At 33.4% G+C, this 14,127-nt stretch overlaps 1 protein-coding gene, 1 long non-coding RNA gene and 1 other non-coding gene across 4 annotated transcripts; 1 reads left to right on the top strand and 2 right to left on the bottom strand.

The window, feature by feature from the left end:
- Positions 1-617: 617 nt before the first annotated feature.
- On the bottom strand, positions 618-1,438 carry LOC135152955 (uncharacterized). 2 transcript variants are annotated; one of them, XR_010292322.1, is made up of 2 exons: positions 1,142-1,438; positions 618-936 (listed from the first exon to the last, which is right to left on the bottom strand). It is a non-coding gene; the product is annotated as an uncharacterized LOC135152955 (long non-coding RNA). The 2 variants fall into 2 exon arrangements; XR_010292321.1 differs by having other exon boundaries at positions 618-915.
- A 5,750-nt stretch (positions 1,439-7,188) lies between these two features.
- Positions 7,189-7,260, top strand: TRNAE-UUC (transfer RNA glutamic acid (anticodon UUC)). Its single transcript has one exon. It is a non-coding gene; the product is annotated as a tRNA-Glu (tRNA).
- A 152-nt stretch (positions 7,261-7,412) lies between these two features.
- LOC108223164 (ETO1-like protein 1) lies at positions 7,413-13,044 on the bottom strand. The gene is made up of 6 exons (XM_017397282.2): positions 12,758-13,044; positions 12,217-12,575; positions 10,388-12,100; positions 9,048-9,339; positions 8,443-8,752; positions 7,413-7,853 (listed from the first exon to the last, which is right to left on the bottom strand). The coding sequence occupies exons 2-6, from the start codon at positions 12,342-12,344 to the stop codon at positions 7,633-7,635; spliced, it is 2,664 nt and encodes an 887-aa protein (XP_017252771.1). The 5' UTR covers positions 12,345-12,575; positions 12,758-13,044; the 3' UTR covers positions 7,413-7,632.
- Between the last annotated feature and the right edge of the window lie 1,083 nt (positions 13,045-14,127).

Genomic DNA, 14,127 nt, shown 5'->3' with positions numbered 1-14,127 from the left:
ACTGAGTGAAGGAAGGAGAGTATTTCATGTTGCCTCGAATTATTGTTAAAGAGCAAAGGAAAGGGACATATATAGAGGAAGCAGCAAGGAAGAAGATGCAATATATTCTTGCAATTGGTGCTAGCTAGCAATAGTAGTACTGCACTGCTGGTTTAATAATAATTTTGATATTATTAGGGACTGAAAAGTATTACAAGAAAATTGGTGAGCTAGCCAAAAGCAGATGGCTGACAGTGGTCCTAGCTTGCACCAGGCGTTTTAAATAGGATCACACCACTACACTACCAACAAGCACACTCCTCTGGAGTTTCTTAGTTTTAGGATCTCAATCACTTGTTTCTTTCTGTAGTCGACCTTGTTAATATAAGCTTAATTTGTGCATTAAACTATTCTTGAGGCATCTTAAAAATATGGTTCTATTATAGTTATCCATTTTGTGTAAAAATATCTAATATGTAATTACATTATTGATTTGTATTATTCATCTTAAACATTAATTGTAAATCCAAAAACAAATACGCAATACAAACCATCTGTTACTTGTGACGAGAATGAATTGGTATTAAACGTTCTAGAGGAAAATTTTAAAGGCCCGCATCTTAAGAATTGATGGAATATTATAGTCGAAAGACATAATACCTAATTTTTTTTTATGAATACATGGAATAAGTTTTTTAAATACGCGGAAAAGTTCACTGCTAGAAAAACTGCTAATTTCAACAATCACTTGTCAATTACTATTATAGATATTTTATAAATTAAATTAGTAACTTCCGGAGAACTCCAGTCTGGGCGTTGGGTAGAATAGTTGTTGCCTTTGAGTGGTTCGACAAGATGAGAATCCCCTAGCTTGCTTCTTATTCACTTGATTCACTTCCTTACTGGCCACCGGGTTGTCTGTGCATGCACTTGCCCCTGTAATAACATTTACACACACTACAATTTAATGAATATAAATTAAATTAGTAACTTCCGGAGAAATTTCTTATTATGAAAAAAGGTTCTGAAGATCTACAATTAATTGGTTTCGACATTGCAATATGTTAAATACTGTACGGACACATATGCACACGCGCGCATAAATTTTATCACAAAACAAAAAGCACTATCAAGTGTTGCATAGAAGAAGAAATGTACTTACAGTGATTCTTCTGTTTGATTTTACCTCAAATCTATCTTCTGGGTCCTCCAAACAGGAATGAGTGAGGCTGTCCGAGCATGACCTAACTAGCCAGCAAGGGTTGCTTTACATGTACATAAAACATATGAATCTCATGCTCAAACTAGACCAAACCATCAAACAATGTAATGCCAAAACCAAGGCTAGCTAGATAGATCATGCTGGCAGCTTCACTTATTCCCTTGGGGACATGAAAAAAACTAAAATTAAACATGTAGGAGATTAGGAAATAGTGGTGGGAAAGCAAAGAGAGGTTTGATGGAGGATAAGTTGAAGATGAAGGGGGCAGTACAGTTACAGTATTATTTATAGTGGTGAACCTGGACATATTGAGACTTAGCAAGAGAGTTGACATTTCACAGACAGTAAATTAATTAATGAGAAAACAATTAAGTACTCGGGGGGTGCATGTGGGCAGCTAAGAAAGAGAGTGAAAGTGAACTAAACAGCTAAGAGGGCACAGTAATTTCTTGTTTAAAGTTAACAGGTGGTAGAAGACTAGGGCGGCCTGGCAGGGAGCCTGTCTGGGCCGGGGTGACTCCACATACACAATTAATTTGGACTACTGTTTCAATGTGTTCATACACCAGCTCTGTGTGTACTCAATTAGCTGGCTACTAGGGTTAGAGGCAGAGAGGACTGGGCTACTGCTGCTAAGACTCTTGCACTCTTGCTGCTAGCTAGGGCTAGCATGAGTCCCATTTCATTTTAAAGTTTCGGACCAAGACCTGGGAATATTCAAAAATTACAATTAGGCACTAAAAGTCTAAAATTAGTTCAAATGTTATACTCCCTCTGTCTCATTTAATTCTATACGTTTCTTTTTCACTGCTCGACACGCACTTCAATGCTCTTATAAAATATAGTTCTATAACTTATTTTTGAAATTTTCTTTTTCTGAATAAAAATATAACATTCAAACTTTTATTCAGAAAAGAAAAATCTTAAAAATAAGTTATAGAACTATACTTTTCAGGAGCATTAAAATCCGTGCCGCGTCCCCGTCCCCCTATATAACTCAGAGGGACGGAGGGAGTATATATTAGTGTAAATAGTATCAATATTATACTATTAAAGTCACAACGTTAAAAGTTTGGTACGTCGGTCCCTACTTAAGCTGAATTTTCGCCTTTTTAATAATTAATATCTTTTTTAATTAAAATTATTATTCTTCTATATTTTCTAAATAAAAAAACTCAATTTTCTAAACATAACATCTGATAACATAACAACTACTCCCTCCGTCCCCCTAGGTTGTTTACGTTCACTGTTTGCACGCATTTTGAGACTCGTATAAAGTATAGTTTAATAATTTATTTCTAAAATTTTCTTTTTTGGAATAAAAGTTTAAACATCAAACTTTTATTCAGCGAAAAAAAATTAAAAAAATATATTGTGGAACTATACTTTAAATGAAAGTGGAAAAGCGTGCCAAAAAGTAACTTAAAGAAATGAGAGGGACAGAGGGAATACCTTTTTTAACTAAAACACATTATCTTTTTTAGATTTCTAACTAAAAACCGATTTTCCATACATATAAAAAAAATAATATTATTATATAATAATTATTAATATACAACGATGATATGTTTGAACTAAATACATTAATGTTATTTATAATTATTTCATATTATCATTTTAAAGTAATAATATAGATATATTATCTATTTGATTATTTGACTTCAATTAAATTTAAGATATAAACGATAAAATTTTAAATATTTATAAGCTAGCATTATGCAGAGCTTGTTTGAGCACAAGCGCTTATGGTTTTTTCTGCTAAAAAACTAGATTTTACTTAAAACTTATATCTGAAACCCTAAGATATATGTTTTTAATACTTAGGAGGGAAGGTGGGTATGAGATGAATGTATGACAATCAATTTCATTTTTGATTTTTTTGTCTGTATTTAACTGATTAAATATTAATATTTAATACAACAATCGGCAATGCGGCAAAAACATATCATCATAATAATTTTATTAATATTTTTAATTAATATAATTAATAAATTAAAAAAAAGAATATATCGACTCCAGTATTCAACCAAACAGACAGATATGATACTTAATCCTACACCGATTTAACACGATTCCTCATTTCAACCTCACACTAATCGGCGAACCAAACGACTTTGGTGAGTTGGGTATAATCATTGCTAAATTGAAACTATAAGACTTTATGTAAAATTTATTGAACGTCCGAGACATTGTACATCGATGATATTGAATATATTGGTTGACTATAATTTTAAAATAATATGTTATTAATATTTAAATTATTATAAATAAAATATATTAATTTAATATATATAGTAATAAATGATGTGTAGTTAATTACCAGCTCGACAAATATAATTATTAGGATTTTTTTAAATTATAGATAAGTGATGTATACGATTGAAGTGTGATTTTTTAAAATGATTATCTATAATTTTTTTTTTCATATGTTAACTCGTTCTTTTTTACTAAGAACTCTTCGGATGCTCCAAAGTGGGCTCATGTGGAAAGGCCTGATGCAAATTCAAAACGTTCATCACAAAGCTGGTCGGGACATTAACTTCATGTTGCGCCAAAGGACAAAAATAAGATTCGAATTCATTTATCATTTCCCCAATCAATTGACCAAGTACATTAACGAATGAAGGTTCGCGACAGCGAGAGGATATATAATGGAAAATGTGAGCTAGCAAAACTGGATATTGAAAAGGTCAACACATGGAAACGTGATTACATGTGATAATCTTAATTATTTATGCACCTTAAAACATGCACTAGACTATTCTGCTCCTGTTAAACACTGCAATTAACTATTTATAATTTGGACGTTTACTTTTGATTTTGGCATCTCCTCCCTAGCATAAATCAAAGCTGCTGTATTTGTATACTCCTATGACACTAATATTACTTATGGCAACATGTATTAAGTATTTGACATGCTAATTAATTGAGAGCTTAATCTTGATCAAGAAGACCTTTAGCATAAATGAAGGGGCCGTTTGGGTGAACTTAAAATAAGTGCTTCTTACTTAAAATAAATAAGTGGAGTAGAAGTTAGAAACAAAATAAGACTTATAAGTGATTAAAGTGTTTGGGAAATAAGTAGAAGCCCTGAAACAAAAGCTAGCATTCTTAGCTTTTTATAAGTGTTTTTCGACTTATTACACAAACGATACGAATAAGTGCTCATAACTTATAATTCAAAAGCTGGACTTATAAGTCCGAAACAAACGCGCACTAAATCTAAACAAGCCAAGTTTGAAATTTCCCAATCTCGAAGTAGTAGTAGCTTATATAGCATGCAGAGCTACATATCAGTGGTAGGCTAAGAGATGGAGTGGTCCTCCTCGTTTATTTTCTTATTTTTACAGACTGTATACTATTTACATTTTGAATTACTTCTGAAACCCTATGCATATATCACAGTCATATCTATTCATATTCTTTTAAATTTTCCTTGGTATGCTAACCCTACTAGCACAAAATCTCACCACTCAGGTACCCAAGGACTGATTCGTTTAAATTTTAACCAGCAGCAACCCACATGGAGCAATGAAAAAATCATTCTAGTGTGTGTTTTTAGCCGTGTTCTAAAAATCGCCGAGTCAGCCGAGTACTCATTCCGAGTACTCGTTTTTAACCCCTCGTCCGATCCGAGTTCCGAGTAATCGGGTTCAAAACCGATTTATAAAAAAATCGGTCAAAACTCGGTTTGACTCCGAGCACTCGAGGTCAAATCCGAGTTTCACTTATCAATTTTTTATTGTTTTATTTGAAAATTATTTCAAAAGAGAATAAACGTAAATTTATATATGTTTTGGTCTTTCTTTATAAAATATTGACATTAATTAAAAAGTATGTGTGTTTTATCATTAAAACCTGTGAATGATTATTATGTCAAAAACTATTAAACAAGTAACTTTTATTTGAACTTCATTATTTCAAGTGTGTTATTAAAATATTAATATTATCATATAGTTTTATTATTAATCAGTATATAACCATATATGAGAAAAAAATTAATTAAAAAAAATACCCGATTAGTAATCCGATAACTCATTCCGAGTACTCTCCCGAGTTCCGAGTACTCATTTTTCCGAAACCAAACCGAGTGGACCGAGTTCCGATTTTTATAACCTTGGTTTTTAGACGTACAATGTGTGTGTTATGCATGTATGTATAGGCTGTAGGCAGCAGCTAGGTGCAACATTATTTTTACATTCACACTCATCAGCCAGATTTACATGCATTTTATATGACACCTACTAGTTAATTGTAGATTTGGTTCTTTTCATAAAATTGTCAGCTGCTTTCTTTATGCTGCGCAGGAACTCGGATCATTAAAGCTAAAACCTACATCTCATGGCAGATATATTAATTCCCGAATTCAATACTTAGGGGAGGATGGAGTTATTGATATTTAAGTTTTACACAGCGAACCTTTTAAGAAATCCAAAAACCTAAACGGATGTCTTGTAAGTAAATTACAGTCACCCCGTCCATTCCCAGTAACTCTGGTTAGATAACATGGTTTAAAATAAATACATTTCTTCAAATAGAAGCTCTGGTTAAAATGAATATTCGAAATTAATTAGAAATTATAAACTCGACGAGATGTTGAATGATTATTAATTGATGTACATTTGTGTACTGTAATCTTCAAATAAATAAGATGCTTATTTTCCAATATTATTTAGTACAATGTTATTATTGTATTAAAATTTTAATTTCGGATGTCAAGTTTCGGGTTTTAGGTATTTTGGATATTCAAGCCAAATATTTTGCGTTTCAAAAATAGCCGAATCCATCTCGAAATCCGTCGGATCGCGTTTGGGTATTATTTTTTAGATATAGACATATCCAATTTCATCCGGCCCGATTGTCATTCTAGATTAGAGTCATGATTATCAGAGATAACATAAAAAATGAGATATGATTAATGTTCATAACCTTTTTATTAGAAACAAAAAGTTATTTTTCGATGACTTAAAAGAGAGAATATCGATACATAGAACAATATTTCGGGAGCTCGCTATATTGATATATGATTTGTCTTACACCTACTATCTGAAATCCTTAGAATAGTTATTTAATAGTTTTTTTTGTTGGTCTTATACTTCTTTTAATTTTATTGTGAGGCATAATTTTTTTTCAATCATAATAATTTTATAAATCTCCACACTGATATATGGTGTGGGTAGAGAAGGTATTTATATACATCATATCGTTGTATATTTTATTAATATATGACAGATAAAACGATCAATGTATTTCATATCATAAAACAATTCGTTTAACATAAATTAGCGAGAATGGTATTATCATTAAGCAATAATATAATTGTACATAGAATTAAAATTTGCTTGCAAGAAGAGCGATTCTAATAAAATTCGGGTTTATCATCCATAAATTTGGGTTCTCGCCTTAGATTTAATAGACTTTTAAAATTTTAAGTCGAATCACTTATCATGATGGTAGAGTGACAAACATCTCATATCAATATGTCAATTATCTGATCTGGATCACTTATAAATCTTACAAAATCAGTTGTTAGTAAACTAACAGTCTGTTTTTACCTATCAAAACGAGGTCAGTTGGAATCCTCTACCAATCCCTTCATGCTCCTAGTTTGAAAAGAGCTCGATGAACTTTCAATTGAGGAAGTCATACTATCAATCATATGTTACCAATCTTTTATTGTCTCCCAACCAATCATATGTTGTCTGTTATTTTTCTTTGTTAGTGTAATTTCAAAATTTAACTCGCACCATTAGAATGAAATTTTTAGTATTTCGTATCCTTCGATTAATTACTGATTCTCATTTCTGTTTAAAAGTCAAAAGGGCCCGGACACTTTGGGAAATAATCTTGCAAGGTGTTTATTTAACAACTAACAAGAGCAAATGAAAAATAATATAAACATCGTGTCGGTCGCAAACATTTCACACCACCCTGCCATTTATGAAATCAGTAAGTTATATAAGAAACTAAGCATTTTCCTCTCATAATCCATTGTCGTCCAGCGGTTAGGATATCTGGCTTTCACCCAGGAGACCCGGGTTCGATTCCCGGCAATGGAACTTTTTTACCCCAATTTGACATAAAACTATTTTTCAAAAATAAATTATTATATCACAGTCGTAATGACAAATTTTATGTCGTAATTCATATTTTTGTGGGCATTTTTAACTTTTAGGTAAAATGCTATGGAAAATTATGCATCAGAAACAAGTTGAAAATAATATAATAAGAAGCCAACACCGATTTCAATTTTGACTAATCTGTATGTGCCAAAATGGGTAAAGACAGTTACAAGACTTTAGAAGTAAAAAGAGGAAAACAAGACATGTATTTCACTAGAATCATAGACCAGTGACAACATTTCAAAATAGATAAATTTTCACTCCCCCACCTTCCAATTCTATAGACCATTTCTTCTATTTGTGTTTGGTTCATGGCTCTTGGCTGTTTACTCGGCTATGCAGTTCCAGCATCTCTTGATGATTTGGGTCAACTGAGAGAGCAGCTCGACAGTCTCGTAAGGCGCCAAGAACATCACCAATGTGCTCATGAAAAGCTGCGCGTAGATGTAGAAGGTGAAGGTCTGCTTTGAATGCAATAGCCCTCGTTAGTTCGGCTATGGCTTCTTTCTCGTTCTGGTTGTCCATTAAAACTGTAAGAGCAGTGAAAGTGAGTGTAACATTTTACGCACTTTAGAAGCATAGATGCATGGGAAAAACTGGAAGGAAAAGATTGTAATGCCCTTGGGGCATGGCAAGTAGTCTAATGCTAAGAAATGGTTTATACTAAAAGATAGAATCTATGCTTCATGCTAATGCTGAAGTAGCTATAACTATTGTTGTCCAAGTTAAAGATCAGTTACCATAAGCATTTCGTCCTTTTCTTTTTCTCCAACAAAAATTACTCTAATTATCTTTAGTTTTATATGCAGAACCAATTACCTGTTCATGTGATCATTTCCGTGGTAAAATTGACAAACAAGGAAATCTATACAAGCAGGGTCACAACGAAGTTCTACTTAATGCTCTACTAAAAATAGCAGAGACACTGTCAGAGTGATCTTGCAACCATTATGTGAAGTTTAGAACAAAATAATTTTTGCTTAATTCTCTTCTGTATGATTCAGGTAACTACTTTTGTAGAAGGTAAAATTTGTTGGTTCAAGGCTTGCAACTTGTTCAGTCGACATAATGAGAACTAAAGGACCTACAATGAGCTAAACTGAGGGTAGGTGATCTGACCTGCAGCTCGATATCTGTACGGATATACTCGAAGTGGATCTAAAAAGGTGACCATCTCTAGATCTGCCTTTGTCTCGTCTCGTTCGCAGTACTCTGATCTCTTTTCATAAGCAGATGCATTATTCCGGGCCTTTTCAATCAGTTTGGTCATTTCCTCATATGCAGCGGCCTTGTCATTTCTAAGGAAATGAACACGAGCTAAGCCTTGGTGTGCTCGAGTGTGACGAATTTTCAAGGCATTGATGTAGCAATCAGCTGCTAAGTCTAACTTTCCGCTATCAACATAAACACTGCCCAGATTGTTCAAGGCCTGGAAAATCAAAGATTCAGAATAATATAACCTTAGGAATCATGTCCACAGGAAATATTTATATCCTATGACTAGAATAAAGTGAAGACACAACTTAATTTTTATTAGCAAGCCCTAATCAACCGGGGCATATAGACAGAGGTCAGATATGTTGAACTTTGTTGAAGTTTTTATCTGTCTGTCTTTGTCAAGTCTTCATCACCCAGATAGTATAATTTATAAACTCTGTTTTGTTTTGATATGTGATAAGGATTTAAGTACTTGAAGACTACAACAGGTTTTGAAAGATAAATACCTGTCCTTTTCGTAGCCTATCTGAGGGACACTTTAAGGCATCTTGAAGAAGAGAGACAACGGCAGAAGAACAAGACGGATCTGGACTAGAGTCAGCTAATGCATAGGCCTTCAGAAAGAAGGCTTCAAAAGATCTCTTGAGGGCTATAGACTCTTCAGCTTTTCGCAGTCCTTCATCACAATGACCTGTATCATATAATATCCATCCCTCGTAAACTAAACGTTCATGTTCACTTGATGCATGCTGGCGAGCCAACTGCAAACTTCGCATGGCTGCTTCAGGACAGCTTAATCTGTAAACCAGTGAAGAAGCAACGATAACATCGTATTAGATTATTAGTCACCATGAAGCAAAATACATACTCCCTCCGTTTCAAATTAGATGTCCACTTTAAAAAAATTACACAATTTAAGAAAAGTGGTTGTTCACAAATTAATTGCATTAAATGATCAAAATATGTGGAGTGAGATTGATCTAGGAAATATAAAAAAGAGATATGTGGAGTAGAATTAATTTTGGAAATATGATTTTGCATTGAAAGTTGAAGTGGACATGTAATTTGAAACAAATTTATTTATTAAAAGTGGACATGTAAATTGAAACGGAGGGAGTATTAAAAAGCAAACACACGTTCATAAAAAAACAATCTGGAAGACCAAAGAGAATTGAAATCTAAGCTTTTAGCATTCCAAAAAGTCAAACTAATAATAACCAATAATGATAAGTATAGTAGAAGTAACATTTGTGTAGTCTTGGGTCAATTTCTATGCCTTAATTGCATGTATGTGTGCTAAGATCATGTAAATATAAAACTATTGCTCTCATGCTTTGGTTCTCATAGTTTATCACTAAAGACCATTCGGTGTCTTCTGGTAATCTAGTATAATGAATCAGTAACTGAAAGAGGCCAGAGTAATGCGCTTTAGCAATTCCTCAAGGAAATATACAGCAGAGGTAAGATTGTAAGATGGAAACTTTGATTCCTTGCAAGAGACTATCACATCACAGTAACATATAATGGCATATTGTGCCTATCAAAAGATCACAGATTCAAGATAGACATGCTTTTACGTCAAGAGCTATAGAACATACTCATGAATCTATCTGTGTGTGTGTTCGTAGGTGACAAAGTGTCAAACAGTGAGGCAGCACCATCAGTATCTTAACATATCCAATAAGTAGGTAAATAATTCCACATAAGGTTAAAGTACTTAATTTGAGATATAATTATTTCATACCCAGGCCTCATTCCTAACAAAATCCTACTATCCTAGTCAAAAACTAATAACCATAATATATAAACATTAAAGGCCTAAATGAAGCAGAGTAAAGGAATATACCTAAGGAGAAGCAAAGACTGTCTGAAGTATAGAACACCTTTAGCAGCATCAGATTCAAGCATCTGGTATATTACAGAGAGGGATCCAATATCATCAACTGAAGACCATCGATCATATAATTGCAGCCAACAATCTGCAGTTGTCCAGTTAGGAACATGTTCACGTACAAGGGTGCGAAGCTGGGATGCAGCAACACGTCCTTCAAACATCCTATAATTTGGGTTAAGTGTAAGAATTGCTTGGACATCACAAATGGCTGATTTATAGTCCTCAAGGGCTAGGTAGAAGCAAAACCGGAGCTCCAAACACTCTAATGCCAACTTGAAACCGAGTATCCGATTAATTTCTGCAAGAGCAGACTGAACGTTTTCTTTCCTCATTAAGGATGCGGCTCGATACATGTAAGGGAAATTGAGTGTGGGGTCCAATTCAGTGGCTTTTTCAAGATCTTGCCACCTATCATCACCTTCGGTGTACAGTGAACGTTCCTGGAACATCCATCCAAGTGGTGTACAAGAAGAAATAATGCCGGTCAGTTTCTCAAAAGAACAATTTTTTTTGCCCCTGATGTTGGCCAGTCTGGCCAACCCAACAACAGAATATATATGTCCTTCATCATAAGCAGCCTGAAATAGCCGTTCAGCTTCATCGTACTCTTTTCTCAGAAGTTTTACACATCCCAACCGATGATATGCTACCACTCTCTGTCTGTGATTCTCAGCAGAATCTAATAGTTGTTCTAATAAAAGGGCTGCTACATCTGAGGTAGGATCCACATTCATGGCCACTTCGCCTAAGAAACAGTAGAGTGAAAATGAAGCTGAACCAGCCATGATTAACTTATGTTGCCTATTAGCATGTGTTAAAAATTCAACCATGCGGTTGTCATTTAAAGAGTCAGGAAGATCGTGTAAGAAAACTTGCAAACATGATGCAGCAAGAACAGGGGAGTTTTCTTCAAGAGCATATTCCATGAGTTGCATAGCATCTTGCCTAGAGGAAACCAGACAAGCAAGTTCCCTGTCACAAGCATCCTTAAGCTTTTCGCAGCAAAATTTGTTGGCAAATATCAATATTTCTAACAGAAGATCTGGGTGGACCTCATCCAAACATCCAGTTTGGCTGAAGGCACTGATCACTCTCATTCCAGCAGCAGAAACACTGTTTTCAGAAAAATCTATGTCTTCATGATGTGATTCAGCAAAACACCCAGTTAGCATGGCACGAAACGGGGCTGAAAGCCTAGCAATTTTCTGCCTGTCACACTGTATAGTCTCGTTACCAATCCGAAAAGAGACATTTCTTGGGACATGTTTCTCATTTGCCTTGCTGTCTTTTATATTATATGATTTTTTATCACTAGGAAGTTCAGAAGCAATGTCCATCATTCCAAACTCTTTTACACACTTGCCACATGAGGAAAGCAAGTCTGAAATAAGTTCTTCTCCTTGCTTCTCATATTTTAACCATGCCCCAAACACAAGTTTCTCATGCACAGTGCTTGACTTAACCCAAGCTGATCGGAGACTTCGCCTCATCAGTTTGACTTCACCAAGCCCCTTAAATACCTGAAACTGAAGTAGATACAGGTTTGACCTCTCATGTGGAGGACACGACTCGAGTTCTTCATGAATTTGAGCTAAAACTTCTACATAATCAACAGGCTTAAAGAATGGAAGAATTTGTGGTTCTTGGACCTTAATAAAAGATTCTCTACAAACATCAACATTCAACAACCAAAACATATCCATTACTTCAACTATAAGATCACATAAAGCTAAAAAAACAAAGACTTATAACAAAATTAAAAACAGTAATTGGTAGCTTACATAGACGAAGGAGACTGCGCTGAAAATTTGGAAAGCTTCCCTCTTTCGACTTGAAGCCAAGATTGGGGTATAACCGGATTAAAATGTGTATCTTTACATGATTCGGAAGGGAAAAATGCCCTCTTCATAGGGCATAAAAGCTGAAAAATTTCCCAGATCTCCACAGTAGCCAGATAGGTATACACCAACCAAACTTACCCAATAATCCAAAAATACAGGTATTACTCCACTAAAACAAAGCTTTTAACCTCACCCCCAAATCACAAAACCAACCACTTCACAACATTTAAATCAACAAAAAACACATCTTATTAAATATATAAACATTACAACTTCCCTTCACATGCTTCAATTTCAACCTAAAAATCAAGAAACACATACAGTAATCATCAGTTGAAAATCAAACAAAAATTACTTTAATAACTTATTAAAGTATACATAAGATCTCAACTTAACAATCCCACATTAATCTTTTACCTAATCTAATACTAAAAAAACACATACAATACAAAAACATAAAGAAAGAAAGATAGAAACATACCTTTTATACAATTAAATGGATCTTGAAAAAGTGCCAATCAGCCCTAAACAAAAATCAAAGCCAGACCCACTAAATTTCAAGCTTAATTAAACAACCCCAGATCAAGAAACTAGTAATGGAGGCAGCAGAGAGCACGAACCAAAGAAAACAAATTAAAGATTAAATTTTTAAGCAAAAGATTGAAACTTTTTCTTTATCTTGTATTGTTCTTCCACTCTCTTTTACAATTGGGAGACCAAAAAGATTGCAGCTACTGTTGGTTGGGAATACAAAACCAGATGCTCCCCATTAAAATGCTCATATATTAAAATTATAAATAAATTTGTGTAGTGGTGAAAACGACAGCGTTGTGGCCAGTTTGGTTGTGAAACGTCGTCGTTTTCATAAATGTCAAGCCAATTGGTCCAATAAGAAAGATGAGTTAAATGGAAGTGGGTCCATAATTAAATCAAGTGAAGGATATGTTTGTCTGCATTATTTCCATATCTTATTACAATATACAGTTAATAAATAGTATTTTATATTTTAAATATCCGTTAATAAGTTATTTAGATTTATTTTGTTGACTTAGCGAAAAGGATAGATACATTTAAATTTGTGTCACAGATATGCTTAAATCGAAGTAAAAGATCTTTTTTTTTTTTTTTTTTTTTTTTTTGACAGAAAGTAAAAGATCTTTGATTATATATTCACTGATATACAGAGTTTCCACGAGATACTTCTTATACACATGATCAAAACTGTGATAAATTGATGGCTACATAAGTTTTAATTTTATATCTCTCATCAAATTCTAGGATTTCGATTAAAAATATATATACCGGTTTAGTAAACTCCCCTAAATTTTTTTTTTAGATTCTCGACACATATATTAAGTATTTAGAAATTAATTCTAAAAACGAACACATTACATAATAATAAAATAGTTTGTCTCCGTCTTACTTATTTGTATGCAGCTTTTTATATTATTTCACATATATTTTAAAATTTTCATAAAATATAATTTCATAACTTAATTTTAAAAAAAATGTTTCTGAATAGAAATTAACAAAAATTCTATTTAGAAGAAAAAAATTAGAAATTATATAAATATATTTTATAAGAGTCTTCAACGTGTGTCTCGCTTCTATATCATATATACAATCACGTAGGACACATCGGGTGGCAGATAAAGACTCAAAGACGAGACTAAATTATACAATAAGATCGAAAAATATTATATTTCGTTTAAATTACTGAATTCTCTTTTAAAATCTCACATAAATACTTGTCTAGTTCTTAGAGACTTAGACATGTATTTAAAGAGAGAGGAAGATAATATTAAACATAGGGGCCGTTTGGTTGGGCTTAAAAAGAGTGATTTATTGTTT

Source organism: Daucus carota, chromosome 5 (genome assembly GCF_001625215.2).
Source record: "Daucus carota subsp. sativus chromosome 5, DH1 v3.0, whole genome shotgun sequence".
Classification (NCBI taxonomy): Eukaryota; Viridiplantae; Streptophyta; class Magnoliopsida; order Apiales; family Apiaceae; genus Daucus; species Daucus carota.
The sequence above is the reverse complement of the archived record's forward strand: the minus strand, read 5'-3'. Positions and strand labels throughout refer to the sequence as shown.

Coding starts and splice junctions, on each gene's coding strand:
- LOC108223164 (XM_017397282.2), bottom strand. CDS start 12,344: ATGAAGAGGGCATTTTTCCCTTCCGAATCATGTAAAGATACACATTTT. Junction 12,101..12,216: donor GCGCAGTCTCCTTCGTCTAT/GTAAGCTACCAA, acceptor TGATGTTTGTAG/AGAATCTTTTATTAAGGTCC. Junction 8,753..9,047: donor ATAGGCTACGAAAAGGACAG/GTATTTATCTTT, acceptor TTGATTTTCCAG/GCCTTGAACAATCTGGGCAG.